At 38.6% G+C, this 18,669-nt stretch overlaps 1 protein-coding gene across 1 annotated transcript in view; it reads right to left on the reverse strand.

Moving 5' to 3' along the window:
• LOC26528666 (diacylglycerol kinase 1) overlaps positions 1 to 18,669 on the reverse strand; it is a 49,854-nt gene that overhangs the window by 17,881 nt on the left and 13,304 nt on the right. Inside the window, 5 exon segments of the mRNA XM_044010619.1 lie at positions 4,421 to 4,606; positions 5,117 to 5,320; positions 5,542 to 5,740; positions 11,567 to 11,649; positions 13,865 to 13,946. Coding sequence (XP_043866554.1) covers positions 4,421 to 4,606; positions 5,117 to 5,320; positions 5,542 to 5,740; positions 11,567 to 11,649; positions 13,865 to 13,940 — 748 coding nt within the window. The 5' untranslated portion in view covers positions 13,941 to 13,946.

Here is an 18,669-nt window from a genome sequence, read left to right on the forward strand (position 1 = left end):
ATATTGACATAACATTCCAGCTTTTATATGTATGGAATTCAGATAGAACAAAAAGGGAATGCAGAATCTTTAGCGGTTAGAGTGCCAAACATTTAATTTAATACATAATTATCATCAAATTGAAACAAACATTTTGTTTTAATTCCTAAATGAATATATTTTATATTAACAAATATAAACGATCGATTTTCAATATTAATTTAATAAATAAATTAAAGGACAGTATATTTATTAAAAATAATTACTTAATATAAACAGTAAAAGATTCATTATAAAATGTTTAAAATTTATATAAATATTTATAAATAAAATTTATTTGTATATAAATTCATATTCACGTCTGTATAGAATTAAAACTGTCAAATAAACTCAAAACTTAATTTATAATTTTAATTAAATTACTGAAACTATTATGAGCTCCAAGTTCATGTAGTGTATTAAGCAATTCTCAGAGGAAGGAAATTACAGAAAATCTTTGCTGCTGCTGCTGCAATTGCATTTGTCATTGACAGAGTGGCAGTCGCTTGGCTATTGCTGTTGTTGTTGTTGTTGCTGGGCATTATTGCAGGATAAACAGGATATCGTTGCAGTTGCCATTGACAGCTGGGCAGAGTTGAAAGTTTGCCTTTCACTTTGACACTCATTATGTTTAATGTTGATTGCCGCAATTTGAGCCAAGAGCTGCTCAACTTTGACATTTTTGCTTTTAATCAAGTCGAGAGATGGCGAGAGATAGGGCGACAAGAGAGACAGGGAGACAGAGAGAATGGGAAAGAAAGAGAGATAGGGGCCAGACTCTTTCTGTTCTTCTTTCATTTGGCAATTTTTGCAATTTAACGCCAGCTGGAAGCAAACCCAATCAAAAATGTTCTATCCAACTCTCATTAATGGCAAACCTATGAACCAAACTTTGCTCATCACAGCGACGCACACACACATATACAGACATAGAGCTGTTTCGTATTTCTCGCATTAATTTGAGTTTATTTTTGAGTTTATCTTTGTTGCTAATGACATTTATATCGATTTGCTGTAGGTCAGAAAAGAATTCCTAATGGCAAATTTAGGAATAGAGTTTCACATAATATTCTCAATTTTCTAATTACTAAAGGCAATGTGAGCTCTATTAATTGGCTTAAGCAAAATTCCATTTGCGTGTTTTCGGCTTACATTCAACTTATTGTATTAAGTTGAGCCTATATCTCTCTCTCTCTCTTTCATACATTCAACTTATTGTATTAAGTTGAGCCTATATCTCTCTCTCTCTCTCTCTTTCACACACTTAGTATGTTGGCATAAGAGCTAATTATGTTTGCATTTCCCTATATATATGTGTATGTAGGTATATCAACTTATTGAGCTTAGTTGGCTTATAAATTAAATTAGACTTTTGGCTAAAAATATGGGTTAATATTTACATATTCAATATCAATAACTGAATTGAAAGGCAACTCAAACAGTTGCCAACTTGATGAATGCATAGCTCAACTTTTCTCTCCATGTGTGTCTGTGTGTGTGAATGTATGTCAACGCATTTCGTCCAATAAATGTAATTTGCTGAGCACACACAGACAGGGTAACAATATCCTTGCATATATTTCGTTCACTTATAAACTGCTCTCCGCCTCGGTCCGTAACCAGCAAAACCAAAGCAAAACTAATCCAATTAGCGCTTACAGCACCCACACACACACACACACACGTACGCACACATATATAGGGCGAAAGGAAGCCTATTTCATGTTTTACTTACTTAATATATAATGCTAATGGCAATGGCCTCCCATAAAAACCAAGTAAAAATATTGCAAACGGGTATTAGCGACTGCATAATACGCATTCAATTACAAAATGTCAATAAAGCAGATATAGGATGGAAGATGCAGGACAGAATGTGGAAGATTGAAGATAAAGGATAGAAAGTAGAGGATTGAATATGATAAAGGATAGGAAAGCTTTATAATACTGATATTGATTTGATTATCAAAGAAGTTCTTTACATTAATCACAGGCCTAATAGTTCCCTCATAGCATATATTTTCAAAATTTTAGATCTCTACCCTCTAGCTGCAAGATCGAAGCCAATATACTTTTTTAGCGCCACTGAGCGAGCATGGAATGTAGGCAGGCTCTCATTATTTGTTATTTGCCTTTTGGCCAGGACAAAGGAGGCAGCGCAAAAAATGCTCCACAATTGCTGCTAAAATGCGTGAAAGCGAATGCGAAACAAAAGAGACAGCAACAGCAACAGCAACGGTAAAAGAAGAAGAGCCGCAACTGCATGAAGGCAGCAACAAAACATAAAACACAAAAAAATACGAAATGAAATTTACGTTCATTAATCATTTGAGCACATTTCAAACGGAGCGAAATGAATGAAATGAATCCCGAAATGGAGAAGGGAAGAAGAAACAGAAGGAATGCCAAAAAAATGAGAAGCAGAATGAGAGCAAGCAGGCCAGGCAGAAGCCAGACAAATGGCTGCCTACTTTTACGCGTTTCGTCTGACTGTCTCCCTACTCGTTGTTCCTCTCTCTCTGTCTCTGCGTCTGTCTCTGCCGCTGCCTCTGTCTCTTTCTCTCTGTGCTAATTTTACGCATTGCCGCTGCTCGCTTGGTGAAAATGCAAAAATGTTCTAATTGGGCGTTGATTTACGACAACTTGATCTGTGAGAGTTTGTTTTTGCCTTTAAACTACCTTGTGCTTACCTTTAATACCCTGAAATCTGTACAATTTGGCATGGGGTATACATGGCCATTCGGACTCGTTCGTTTTTGAGGTTTCCTTTTATATATGTGTTTTGTTTCTTTAGGTTTCTCTGGCTTGGGTCTTTAATCTAATATTAATGAATACCCTATACTTTGGGTCAGGAACGACTTGCTACACTATCTCTAATCTTACTATGACTCGACTGTGAACTCAATGACCCTGTAATTTTAAATATTATGTTGGGTATATATGACTATTTCATCTGTATGTTACATTTGGCTACTAAGCTACTTTCGCTGCCCTTTAATACCCTGTAATTTGTATATTTATCATTAACTATGCTTGACTAATCAAACAACGTTAACAAGATGCCACTATGAGACTCTCGACAAGAGGGTCTTTTGCTTTACTTTAATACCCTGTCATTTGCATAGCTAACATTGGGTATACTTGACTTGAATTACTGCAAGGTGATTAGCCACGCTTTATCCACATTCGCTTTGACTTTAAAAGGATATCTACTAAGCTGACTATCGCCGAAATGTCAGCACACAGCTTGTTTACTATGCCGGCATATCCGTTTCCGTTTCCGGTTGCCTTTTGGCCCTTGTTTCTGCGGCATTTCACTCTTCAGCTACGGTCTTTGCTACCTTTTTTTTGGTGTTGTATAATTTATGAACTTTTGCACTCGCTGTGACTTAACGCAGCGGATTTAGTGATTTTTAGCTGCAGCTAATTAGCAAGTTTTCGGACAATGAGAGGGAGAGTCAGTGAAAGAGAGTGAAAGAGAGCGAAAGAGAGATAGAGAAAACAGTGAGGTAATTGGACAATCCAAAGTGTCTGGGATTAAGTAGTTGCCACCAATTGGCTGAAACCGCGCCGCATGCCATTTGCACTTTGCACTTGAGCGTCTTCTGCTCATTTATTATGCGAATGCCATGCAATTTCGCATCTGAATTGGCCGTCTGTCCATCTCTATCTGTCTCTGTCTGTCTTCCTGTCTGTCCGCCTGTCTGCCTGTCGCCAAAGCAATCTGTTTTGCCAGTGACAGCCGCAAATGCTGACAGTTGCAAATGCTACTCGCAGCTGCAATTGAAATTCTCAAGATGTCGCGCATAAGTCGCGTGTACAGTGAATCCTGCCATGACGAAATATTCTAGTATAATATACTAGTATAATATAATATATATATGGGTTATAAAGGGTAAAGCATAATAATATACGTAAGAGGAGGTATCAGACAGTAGGACTCTCTCATCGAGCTAGACTGCACATTCCACTATATAAGTTTATCGATAGCATTATCGATAATTTAATATAGTCGTTTGTTTTCAGTAAGTAGATTTATATGAACAGTTTTCTCTTATTGAAAGTAGTTCCATATGTAAGCTTCACTGTACATGTCGTATCGATATATAGATTTGTATAACTCGTATACTTTGGTACACATTGCTGTAGCTGGCATAGGGAGCTATTCATCAGGCACGCCCACACTGTGTGGCAAGTTGGCTAATTGCAGCTGACTGCGGGCCAAGCGGACGGACAATGCGCGCCTAATTGAAAGTCAAACTCGTGCTGCAACACAGGCCAAAAATGGGCTGGGCCCACAGTAATTTCCCCTCCCCTCCTGTGGAGTCCACACTCCTCCCTCGTTGAACCGACATTCAACCCTTTTTATAGCCTGGCCCACTCGAATCTAATTAATACTCACTATCAATTTTGCAATTAACGGAATTGTTGCTCTTCTTCGACGAATTGCGCGACATTTGCGAGTGGTTCGTCTGCGAGTGCGAGGGGCTCGAGTCCACGGAGCGACGGGCGGCGTTGCTGCTCTGGAATATGCTCGGTCCACTGGCCAATGGGCTGGGCGTAACCGTTAACATCGGATGCACGCTGCCTGCAAAGCACACAGCAAAATACACATGCGACAAATGGAATTAACAAGTAGGAGACGATGAAGAAGAAGAAGAAGAAGAGTTAATTAGTTAATATTTGTACTCCATTTCCAGGCTTAAATTATTTTTAGCAATTCCATTTCAATTACAGCTTCAATCGAATTTCGATTCATTTATAATTACATTTTTGATTACGCATTTTATTCAGTTTAATTTGAAATTTAACTTAATTTCAATTCAATTTTGACTCGATTTCCCTTCAATTCTTATTCAGTATCAATCTGTAAGTCGATTTCAATTAAAATCTACATTCGATTTACATTCTATTCGGATGATTTAAATTTAATTCAATTTAAAACTTTAAAATTTCAATTTCACTTAAATTTCTCTTCAATTTTCAGTTGACTTTCAATTCGTTCAGAGATAAACTTGAAGAAGAAAAGTAGTGGAAATTGAAGCGAATTTGTTAGTTGGAATGCCTAGAGCACGTATACAGATGTGGTCATATTTACCGGTCTTGCTGGGATCGTGGGTCAAATGGCCACCAAGTGAGTGCTGTAACTTATCCGTAATGCCATGGATTTTGTCCACAAAGCTGGTGCGTGCCTGCGCCTGGGTCTGGACCTGGATCTGCGAATGGGCATGCGAGTGGCCATCCCCACCGATGCTGCACTGCGGCATCAGCTCGGCGATGCTGTTGATGTTCGGTATGGAGCCTAATTACAACAGAGACCCCAGCCACGACGTTGGCCAATGAGAAATGTGTTGCAATTATTAAAGAGACAGGCAAAGAGAGAGCGAGGGAGAGAGTGTCGAGTCGAGTCGAGGCTCGCATGGCATGTGCCATTTGCCATGTTCATGGGAATGGAAATGGATATGGATGTATATGTGTACGGATATGGATAGGGAGAGCTACGGTGGGGAGCTGTGGACTTACCCTTCGTATGGGACGTGACGGGTGCACAGGCGGCCGTGCTGCTAATGGCCGCCATTTGATTGAGCGCCTTGCCATGCAGCTGGGCCTGTGTGACATTTGGCTTAAGGAACGACACGAATAGATGTTTGGCCAGATCCAGCGGCGTCTCACAGTCGAGGAACGCGTCCAAAAACCGACGAAACCCATCAAAGTCAATGTCCTGCAAACGAAATTTATAGAGGACAAAAATGTTCAATTAAAGTGAGCCAGAAAATCCCTTAGAAAGTACATCAATGTGGATCTACCGGAAATAGTTTTTAAATCTTGGATTTTTTGTATGTTCAACGCAAAAATTTAATGAGGAATATGGGGATACTGTCGGGATCTAGGCATGACTCTAGAGGGTGATCAACTCAATTTAAATTTAAATTCAACTTAAATTTTAAGTCAGTTTCATTCATCCTTTAAATTCAATTTCAATTCTCTTTAACAATTTTACACAATTTTCAATTTTTTACCGTTCAAGTCTAAAAGAGCTCTAATTTGCTTAGAACTTTAATACGTAATTTGCCTGCATCTATAATTATGTTATTATATTCCATATAAGACCCACACAAAACCTCAAAAACACATTGCGAGAGAGAAAGAGAGAGAGAATTGTTAAATATAATTCCCAGAGATTCGCTGAGTACGTGACCGTAAATGTGCTCCGAGGATCTGGGCAAAGTTTTTTCAGCTCTCTCTATATTGTTGTTGTTGTTGACGGCCACAATGGCAGCGCCCCCTTTGGGGTCCTTCACGCACTATGGAGCAGTAGGAGCGAGCACGTGTAGCGTTGTGTAGCATTGATGACATTGATGGACGCATTGATATGTTGACATTGATGGACACGACCATCATCCAGATGTACTGTCCGCATTGTGTAAACATAAATGCGCGCTTTAAAGCTCTCGCCCGGCTACGGCTGGGGATACGGTTACAGTTACGTTTATGGTTACTGTTATGATTACACTTTTGAATCAAGGACGAGGCATTGTGCAAGAGACATTGCGCGTGCCTAGCGCTGCGCTAATTGGCAAATAAGCGAATGAAGCGAAAATGCGAGAGCATCTAATAAGTCAAAGGCGACGAGGGAATACCCTGCGAGGGAGGTTTGATAGAAATTTGAATGATGACTCAATTAGGGAGGTCCCCTGGAAGGGAGTTGTGCCATACCCAAGACAGATCTACTTAATAGTAAATATAAGCTATATGAGTTAATACGGATCGAGTCAATAAAGCAAGAAGTATCCTCTGAGAAGGGAAGCCTCAACGCCTTAAGTGTACTCCAATGAAGAAATCTGAGAGCATGATCTACTTAAAGATTTTCCAATGAGGACTACAATCTGAGAGTTAAGCCTGAGCTGTTTATGGAGCGGAATAATATTTATACATTAATTATACAAACTGATTTCATAGCTAATGTGCAGCCAGCTTAGACTTCACTGCGAGCCGCATCTTTATTATCTTCCTCATTATTATGCTGGACATTATGGAGAGGGCAGCAGCAGCAGCAGCAGCAGCAGCAATCTCTACTAAAGCTTGTGGCGTTTTAAATTTCGCGCATAACACAATATATATATATTGTGTATATATCTATTTATATATGTTTATATATATATATATATATATGACAAGTCGACAAACATTAAGAATATGCGCCTTGAGGCATCGAGCTTGAAGTTAACTATGGCCCGAAAGGCACTTTCTCTTCCTCTTTAGCTTCAACTTTCTCCTCTTCTTCTTCCTCTTCTTCTACTTGTGCTGGCAGCATAATGAAACCGAATACACGCAAATGGAAATTTATACCATGGCCAAAACAAAAGCAAAATGGCTTAAACACGGCCAGCAATGGGACCTCAAGTATAAAGGCATAATGAACACACACACACACACATACACACACACTGGATGGCTGGCTGGCACTATAATAATGGCACGCGAATTGCGTTAACAAAATTTATTTAGCAAGCAACGAGATACGCGTGCGAAAGAACAGCAGTAGAGGCAGAAGTAGGAGCAGCTCTTTTTCTACTCCTCTTTTACTGCCTTTTGCTACTCCGCTTTTATTACTAAAAATCTGCTCAAGTCCCTAGTTAATGCGTGCGTGTGTCTGTGTCTGTGTATGTGGTGGTGTTATGCGTGAGTGCGTGGTTTAATGAATAAATGTTCAAGCATATATTGGCTGTGGGGTACACACAGTGCGTATGCGTGATATCCATTACACGCACACAGACAGAGCAAGAGTGAAAGAGAGAGAGAGAGAGAGAGAGAGAGTGACTGGGATATGCTTTCGCGCTGATAATCACACGAGCATGTCGCGCTTTTGGACCATTTAGCTTGTTTATCGCACGCTTTGCAGCCAGCTCAAAGCATTCACTCAGCTATTGCATACTTTTTGGGGAGGGGAGGCGGAGCTGCCAAAAAGTCAAACGCGTAAATTACGCATACGCAGCGTGGGCAGCGAGTGGGAGAGACGGGGAGGCGATGGCATAAATCACATTTGGCACATGCAGCAAAAATTCATAGAAAATCACAATAAATTCTGGCCAATCTTGGATAAGTGAAATGCTTAAAAGGTTAAGCGATTTGCCAAGTGGCCCAATATAGTTCTGGGGCTTAGCTCCAATCGAGAGCAGCTCAGAGGGATTTCCAAGGATGTTTGCGACAACTAACAACAGGGCAGAAGGAGGAGCAGAATAATACGCTATCTGCTTGCAGCTCAGCTAATTAGGGTAAAAACCAAGCTGCTTGCAATAAAATATCCACAAATTTGCAACGTAAACTTTTCAAGACTTCAAGAGCAACAACAACAACCACAACAGCAGCAGCAGCAACAACAAGAAATGATGGCCGATAGCTAAATCAAACTGAAGAGTTGAAGTGCTGCAGAGGCCAATTCAGTTCAGCAGCTGCTTTTAATTAACTTAATTGAAGTGTCGCAGCTAAGAAAACTTTTCGCTCGTCTAACAACAACAACAGAATCTCAAGGCTGCCTCTAATAAGATATCAAATTTATAGCAAGCGCAAGCTGAATTGATAGAGCATACTCTATACTGCGAGTATAACAACTATGATAGCTGCTAGGCAACATTTTGAAGCATAAAAATCTAATTGGTCTTTCACGTTCCACTCTTACCAGATGGATTATAGAGTAGTAGTAGTATAGGTACAGTGTATCTATACTGCGGCTAGTCTTTCACTTTCTCTCTCCTTTAAAGCCTTCGTGCAATCATAGCCTACTATCTTATTCAATATATATAAACATTCAATTTTATGTTTGGAAATAGAGTATTTTCATTTTGTGCACTCTAATTATTATTTCACTTTCTCTTATAGAAATGAGTTTACTATCTCTCGATAGACTCTTTCCATTGAGCATTTATAGCGTAAATTTCCCTCTCAAATACTCCACATGTGTTCTTTCAATTCTATCGCTCTACGTTTCGCTTTCGATAAAATTACTGCTGCAACTACATCAGCAGTTATTCAATTGAGATTGAAAGAGCGCATATTCAACCGGAAACACACTATCTGCTCTGCCTCTCTTTATATCGCTTTACAAGCATATTTAATACTTTTCCCTCTTTTCGCTTTCAATAAGAAATGAGCTGTACATATATGTGTATATGTAGACTCCAGCCACATCCAAGTCGAATGAAATTGAAAGAGTATAAATTCCAGCGGATATTCGCTTTGCAAATAAATAAATAAAATATGGAGAACATTCATCTCGCTGGCTGTCTATCTGTCTGCCAGTCTGTTCACGCTGTCTCGATGACGTACTTCTTGTATGTTATATGGGTGTATATATATATATATATATATATATATATATATATATATATATATATATATATATATATATATATATATATATGAATGTATCTGTGTAGCACCAACAGAAGCTGAAACATAACATGGCACTTCAATTTATTCCATTTAATAAAATATTTACAGAAATGACTATCATTCGAAGCTGCAAAGAGAAACACATGTACACATACTTATATATATGTGTGTATGTGTGTGTGTGTGTGTGTAAAAACAAAAAAAGAACACCCCGAACGGACAGTGTAGAAGCGCGTGTATTCCTGTTCGCTGTCAACGTGTTCAATATCAAAGTGAATCGACTAAAAGCGTACAAAAAATATATTCGAGTGCCAACAAATTGCATCTATATGCATGTATGTGTATGTGTATGTGTATGTATATGTGTGTGAGTGTGTATGTGTGCTGGGGTGACAGAAACAAACTTAATTATACGATTTTTTCCCATTTCGTTACATGACCAAAAGACACAGCAGCAGCAGCAACTCTATCTGTGTGTGTTTGTATGTATTGTATGTCTGTTCGTCCGTCTGTCTGTCCCTCTGTTATCTGTCTTGTATTTGCATTTGTAGTGAAGTTAAATGAGCATGGCTGAATAGATTTAACAACAAATTGCAATTCCCAGCTCAGCTTAAGCAGACACACACACACACACGCACACACACTTGGGGACCCATGGATGATGTGTGTACATGTGCGCTGTTGATCGATTGAGTTGAACCAAAGTTTTACATATTAATTGTTTTATCTTTTATCATACGCCACAAACCACAATTGTTTCACACGCGAATGGGTCTGAACGAATGTTGAATACCCAACAATAGAAAACTTTTTTATATAAAAAGTTGGATAGATAACAGAGGTAAGGGATCAAAGAGAGTTGAGAGTTAAAAGTGGGCAATAGATAGTTGATAAATAAAGAAAGGAGAACGAAAACAATGGAATTAGTGGAGTAATAAATATAAACATAAATATAAGTATATAAATTAGGTATACATATTTATATATCCGATATCTGAGTCGTCTATTGACTAGAATGTAAAGCTCTATACATACGAAGCTAATATGAAATCCTTTGGAAATCACTTGGATTACTTACACTAAACTTTGTACAAGGGCTTAGCTCTTGATTAGACACAATTATGCCTTATCTCTTCTATGTAATCCCCTTGCGCCTTGCCATCTCGAGTGTATAAATACATCAATATGGGAGCTTTGTCTGCTTTCAAGTTTTGTCATTAAATATACTCAAGGCATGCAGAGCTTAGAATTCATAATGGGGCTTAAATCGTGTGCTAAGCCCGAACGGAAATCAACATTCCCCCGGAGAGCACGTGTGAGTGTCTGGTTGTGTGTGTGGGAGTGTCTGTGTGTGCGTGTATTTGGGTTAGGGTTCGTATGTCTGTGTATGTAGCTATAGCTACGGCCCCCATTAAGCTGTTGCCAACTTGGTTATTAATTTGATTTTGTCTCTGTTTTGGCAGCTTGTTGAAGTTCCAAGATTTACTAACAAAACTATTGCCCTCCCTCATCCGCGCTCCCCCGCGCTTTCTCTATCGTTCTCCCCCTTTCTGGCATGCATTTTCAATTTAATTTAGTATAAGCTGTCTACCTGTACTTGTCTACCTGTTTCTCTTCTCGATTCATGGCGTCAGGTCTGTGCTCCGTGTCGGGTTGGGGTTGGGGTTGAGGCTGGGGCTTGGGGTCTTGCTGCTCAATTTCAATTTAGCATTTGGGGCGTAAAGTTGAAAAATCTCGGTGATTTATTGTATGTATAAGAAGATTTACTTTCAATCTTTTACTCCACCCACTTACCCAAAATACGAAATATAAAATACAAAACAGATTCTTGAGCTGCCATAGACACAAGCTGACCCGCATCCTTGTCAGGTTGCTCTGTTCGTGTGTGTGCATGAGTGAGGGTGTGTGAGTGTATGTGTTTGATTCAAGGACTTATTCACTTGAACTCACTTTTAGCAAGGGGGATCTCTTTCTATATCTGTCTTTCGCTTGATCTTTATTGCTCTATTACTCTTTCTATCACTGTTCATGGCTCGCCTTGCCTCTCTCTATTTCTTTCTCTCTGTCTCTATCTATCTTACTCTCTCGCTTTCTCACTTTATTTTTCTTCCCGTCTTTCCCGTCTGTCCATTCATCTGCTTGTCTGACTACTTACCCCATCTGGTATGCATTTGGGCGCGGCAGATGCGCTGGGCGTACAGAATTCCTGCAGCACATCCTGTAGCTTGCGTGTGGAGTCTGGAAATGAACAAGAAGAAGATGGAGAAGAAATATAAATTAGATTTATAGCTTATGTTATAGCAATTAGCAAATATTATTTACGATCTCATTAAGGTACAAATACGAAAGAAAAAAATAAAATAAGAATTTTCCAGTCGGGAATGTACGTCTCAGGGATACCCTGTAACTAAAGCTGTTCGTCGAATAATAAACGAGAATTATAGAAACTAATATACCCCGTTTGTTCTCTGCCGTTTCCAGCTGTTTTTCTATTTTCATATTTTTTAGATTTTTCTTTTTCTGTTTTTTTTTTTTGTTGCACCTGAACAGAAAAGAGGCAATTGCTGCCATAGCGACAGTTTTTAATCGACGCCTCAAGTGGCAAGTGGCAAGTGACAGGTGAAAGCAGGTAATTGCAGAGAGAGACAGATATAGAGAGATAGCGAGATATATAGATTTAGAGGAGGAGACAGAGCTTTGAGTATAATTAACTAATGGAAACAAAGTCGTTGCATGACAACGATCTGCCTCTGTGTCTCTGTGTGTGTGTGTGTGCCTCAAATTGTGGCAAAGTTTTATTAACTTAGTGAATGCATTGCACAGCTGGGCGGGCGACAATTGCAGCCGCTCCTTGAGCTCCTGTTGCAGCTATTGCAGCCGCAGCTGGAGCGAATATTTTGAGTGCTTTGAGCACTTGAATGCTTCAACTGTCGCTGTCGCTGTCGTTGACACTTCGTATTCGATGCCACTCAAAGCGCCACTCTCTGGCAAGTGGCAAGTGGCAAGTGGCAAATACCACACCCATACGCTGCCTCAATTGCTCTGCTGCTGCTGCTGCTGCTGCTGCTGTTGACATTTTTAATCACACTCAGAAGCAGTTTTCACTGTCTTGTTGACAAGTGCTGCCGGCCCAGCTCCAAAGACATCCGAAAGCCGCTCAGCTCAGTTCAGCTCAAACCGAATACGTTAAAGGTAAATGAAAAGGTAGCAAAGTAAAGGCAAAGGTAAAGGCAAAGGTAAAGGTAAACGTAAAGGTAACTACTCTATGAAACGTCAAGCAGCTTTGCCTGCCTCACAGTTCTCCGTCTGCCTTTTGTTCCAGCTGCAACTTTGCGCCGGATTACCCAATGCAGCATGTCAACATTTAAGCTCACTACACACGCAGTTACCAGTCTTCAGCACCATCATCATCATCATCATTATCATCAGCATGAGCATTTAAGCCAGCAAAGCTCTACCTGAAATGCCAAGCTTTCAGCTTCTCGCAATGCGGTTTCAAATGGCGCAACTTGACTCGCATCATGTCAATAAATCAGATGAAAATTGCATGCAACCCAAAAAGTTGACTAAAATGTTAAAGCTATTATCCATTCCCATTGCCATTTACAATGATAACTACATATGTATAAAGTTATTAAATCATCTATGCATGCTTACACATTTGCCAGTAACTTTCAGCTCTCAATTTGTGGTGCAATCAATTATCTGCATATTTTAAATAAATGCATATGAATGCACTAAAAGTAGCTGACGTGACGATACCTCGTGATACCTTCGTGACTAGCAACGATTACTGCCTTCTATTCTCATATCTCATATCTCGACAGACAGAACTGCTTAAGCAGACTTGACTTCAATACTAGTTCTCTCATACACTTATACTAATATATAAATATTCTTATTTTTATTCTCTTTAACTCGTTTCTTATAATCCTATACTGCTATACTCCAATATTCGCGTCGTCCTTTTATACTTTTAATTTGTATTCATAAGTTCTGGTTATCTAGTTGTCATATGTACTCCTAAGCTCGTATATTTATTACTCCTATAATCCAATATTACATTACTTTCAAGCTCTCTTTCTCTTATACTGATATATCACTCTTATACTCTTATACACTTATGACTTTCCATATATATATACTCTATACTCCTTTGCTCGTATATTATATGTGCTAATTGTACTCTTCTCTTTCTCTTCTTCTGCCATGCTCTTATACTCATTTACTCTTATACAAGCGCCTTGACTGTTGATCTTAATTTTGTTGTCAACTTTAATATATTTTCTGTTGCCCTTTTCATTTAACGATACGCTTCCTACTCCCCCCAAGGCCTTTGCCTTCACACAAACACACCCACACACACATACGTATATTTATATGTAGATAGCTGTTATTCATCGTGCATTATGTCATTAATGGTTTGGGTTAAGAGTTTTCACTCTGCACTTACATGATGCCAATTCCTGCAGTTGCAAAAACTCGCGCGGCGATAATTTATCCCATTTGTGTGCGATGGCAATATTCATGTTTGCCTGAAAGTATGCAAGCGAAAAATTATGACAAATTGTAAATAAGCGTACCTACACACACAACCACACACACACACACGCACACACATAGACACTCAATACTAGTGCGAAATGCGGGACATAATTTATTGTTTTTGTTGTTGCGCTTCGCTTGGGACGTGCCCCCCTTTTGGTAGCCAATAAAATTTGAAAAGTGTTGGCATAACAAACACACACACACACACTCAACACACACACACTTGGACAGCTAACACACTTGACAACTCGGTTGTATTTTTAGACCAATTCCCAATGCGCGTCACAAGCTATAAAACAACGCCCATTAGAGCAGGAGCCATGAGCTCTGCTCGACTCTAATGATCATTAGCTCTATGCAATAATTATGTTTGGTTGTGATAGACGCACACGTTAATCGATGACCTCTCCTTCACTCTCCCACTCTCCCACTCTCTCTCTGCCTCTCTCTTTGGACCGTCATGGATATGGCGTCATCTGATGCTCATCTGGCTTTCAGCTTGTCATTTGTCTTACGCTATTTGATGGCATTTCGTATATATATGAAACACACATACACTAACACACGCACGCACACGAACATTGTCAGCTTTGTGGGCAGGTGCTCAAGTGATAGACTGATAATTGGACTCGCGCAGCAAACAAATTTTTTATTTATATCAAATTTAGTTGGAATTTTTTTTCTTGTATTTTTGGCTTTTTTTCAAATTTTATTTATTTTTGCGTCTGCGGCCTTTTGGCATTTTATACATATCACAAATATATATATGGATGCATATATATTTATAAAGCTTTTGTCTCTGGCACATTCTATTTTAAGACGCATTCAACTATTCCAAAATATATCAAAACTGATTGAACTACATATACAGACTTATATATATACATATATATATGTATGTGTATGTATGCCTTAATATATTTTTTTGCGACTTTGTTGTTGCTGCGGCTATAAAAAGCTACTTAACAGGCACTTAATGTGCTGCCACGCCCATATTTATAGTTGCCTTCTTGGCTAGAGAATAATGGAGAATTAGCATTATTCACAGCTCGCTTGGCGTCCCTTGTGCGCTCCACGCTTACAACTAATGAAAATGCTAATAAAAAATGGCAATAAATACAACAGTGGCATACGTGGCGTATGCGTAATGTGAAATGCCCGTTAATTGCAACATTTATGTGGAGCGCATGGGTGGGCGAAGGAGAGAGACAGAGAGAAGACGGGGAAAATGAGAGAGCAAGCATTGTTAAAATGTAAAAAATTTGCAGATTTCACATTTCTTTTTCGTTTATGTGCCATTAATATAGACGGTTGGGATGAGAAAGACAAAGAGAGGGAGAGTGAAAGGCGGAGAAAAATCTGTAAACTATTGTAGCTAACTAACTCCTGAAAGTCGGACATACGTGGCATACATATTACTCATTAATTGGGATATTACTAGTGAGAGAGAGAGAGAGAAAGAGAGAGGGACAGGTAGAAGAGAGGGCCATCGATTGCTCACATTTATTATACCGATTTCTGACTGCCTCCTCTGCTCCCTCCTCGTGTCTCAGCCTCTCTCGAACGCCCTCTCTTTGTGGCTCTCAGCCCACCTCTTGCTTTATCTTATGGACCAGAAAGAAAATGCTAATAAATAAAACACTGGCAAACGTGGCGTATACGCAATAAAATGCTCGTTAATTGCAACATTAAGGTCGAAGGAGACGGACCGAGATGGAGGGATGGTGGGAAGGTGGGGATGAAAAGAAGATGGAGCATTGTTAAAATCTAGAAAATTACTGAGATTTTCCATTCCATTTTCCATTCTCTGCGGCTTCCTGTATATGACATTTATTTACAGCATATATTGATGGCATCTCCTCACCAAGTTCAACGAACGCTCAAGTGCCAAGTGGACTTTCCTACGCATTGTGCTGGCCATTGGACAGAGCGAGAGAGAGGGAGAGGGAGAGAAGGAGAGGGTGTGCTAGAGCCCATTGGCCATAAAATATTATTAGATTATGCGTGTTGTATTTCGCCATTCAGAGCATGTAATTCGCATACAATAAGCGTCAGAGACATGGAAAATGAAATGAAAATGGCTTTCAATGTATGTATATATATATATATATGTGTGTGTGTGTGTGTGTGTGTGTGTGTGTGTATGTGTATCTGTGGGTTTGTGTTCGTATCTGTGTATGTGTGTGCTTGTCCTTTTTACGAGCTCTCGCTCGCTTTTGTTCGTCCTTTGATAAAATGTATAAAAAAAACCAACTTGATGGCTCTTATTGTTTTTGGCCCTAAGAAAATAGCCATTAAAGCCAACACACACACACATATACACATAAACCCACACCACCCATACACACGCGCATATAAATGGCCAACATAGCAAACATTTTGTGTTTTATGCCTCAAATTCGAAATGAGAAGCATCGAAAAGTGAAGCAGCCGCAGCTACTTGAAGCAAATCTGCACTTAGATTTCCTGAAGAAGCTTCGGAATTCTCAGAACTTAAATGAATTTCAAAATAGAAATCAATTTAAAATATTATCTGAAAAACTAAAAAATATCTCAGTGAAAACTCTTCACTAAACTTTTAACACTTTTAAATCTAAATTTTAAATCGTAGAAGAATATTTGGGGAGAGGGATAAGGAGAGTTTTCTTTATACTAAAAATATTCCTCTTCCAATGCAATCAGAACTAAATTCATTAAGACACTCATTCATTCATTCAAATGCACTCTACCAATAGGCTCTCAATTCACACACACACTCATCTCCATTCAATCTCTTTGCTGAATAGCAATGCTAGACACAGCAGCTCTAAACAGACATCCGAGTATATCCCAGTCGAGTCTAGAGCACTTCCTAATTGTTGGTCCCTCAGGGCAGAGAGCGCCGCAGGCATTTTCTTTCTCTCTTCTGTGCAAACTTTCGCCTCAAATAAAATTTCTATAAAAATTTAATGAAAGTTGTGGCTGAGATTTCGTGCGTAGATGTAGCGCCATAACAATATAATTTTAAATATCAAATAAAACACGAACAGATTGCAAATGTTTACTTATTTTTATTTTTTATTTTGCATTTAACTTTGTTTCATGTCCTGCGGTCAAACGCATAAAATTTGATGAGAGCTCTGAGCCATAACAATTTGATTTTATACAAAAAAGGGATAACGGATAAAGGATATCTGGCTACAGTCAGGCATTGTCAATTCGAATAAAAATCAAATGTAAACATATAGCTGTATATATGTATTCGATATAGATGTAAAAATAATTAAATACAATTGCAAATTGAACGCTTGACTAAAAAATGCACTTAATTGGACTCGAAATATGAAATTGCCAAAACAGGAAAACATTTATTCTGCAATATTGTTAACAATGCAAATGGAAAATCAAATGAAAACTCAAATATTTCTGTGGATGAATATTCGATATATGTATATATGAATTTAAAAATATACATATATATTTATATATTGCACCTTTAGTGAACGGTTTTCTATTTTATATTAAATTATTCAAATGATTTACGTTTGGCTTTTGATTTCAGTTTGTTGAAATGCCAACATATTTGCTAAACGGCATTCAATAATTTATTACGGATCAATTGCGATTCATGCGCTGCCAACGAGCACCTCATTAAATTATTAATATGCACAGAGAAACCTGCTCGGCTACCCAGATACTCTATGAAATTTATTATAGATTGATATATGTAAGTTGGGTTTAGCCTAAGCATATTTAGGTACCATTCAATCTTTTTCAACCAAAAACTCCAGTTGAATCCATCGCGTTCTCTCTCAATCCGAAATCCATCCCGAATCCAATTTTCGCACAGTGTACATCTATATACATATACATACATGAGTTATTCGCCAACTATGCAAATTGTTTGCGTTGCATGCGACAGCATATATTTACAATTATGAAATTGTCATGATTGTTTATCAGTTGTGCGCCGCACAATAGATCCCTCCTCTACATGTAGATATTTAGATGTCATAGATATACATCTTAGAAATATTGTTGTTACTCTCCATACATACATACGTACATACATATGTATATATGCATATATATATTAAAGGAAACAGTGAAGCGTCACATACATTTCATTTTCTTTTAGTTGAGTGCACAGGACGCCAAAGTGTATTTGGGTCTCGGTCCTGTGGGCCACGGGGCAACCAGCAACATCTTCCAGCTGGCTGCATGGTTAAGCAAATGACAATATATCATGGATTTATGCCACGTATTTTTCACACACCCTCACACATACACAAATACACACACAGTCGTCCACCCAAGTTTTGGCTTGTTCATGGCTTTTTTTGTTGCTGCACTTTGGGGGCTTTGCATGTGGTAACCCGCTGTTAAACGACTTTAACTCGACCATAAACTGTCTGTTAAGCTTCCTCTGCCGCGCTGGCTTTATCTGTATCTGCGTATCTGTGTCTACGTATCTGTATTTACGTATCTGTATCTACGTATCTGTATCTATGTATCTGTATCTAAGTATCTATATCTATGTATCTGTATCTATGTATCTGTATCTATGTATCTGTATCTTTGTATCTGTATCTATGTATCTGTATCTATGCATCTGTATCTATGCATCTGTATCTATGTATCTGTATCTATGTATCTGTATCTATGTATCTGTATCTATGTATCTGTATCTATGTATCTGTATCTATGTATCTGTATCTATGTATCTGTATC

This window comes from Drosophila mojavensis, unplaced genomic scaffold (assembly GCF_018153725.1).
Source record: "Drosophila mojavensis isolate 15081-1352.22 unplaced genomic scaffold, ASM1815372v1 contig_80, whole genome shotgun sequence".
Lineage (NCBI taxonomy): Eukaryota > Metazoa > Arthropoda > Insecta > Diptera > Drosophilidae > Drosophila > Drosophila mojavensis.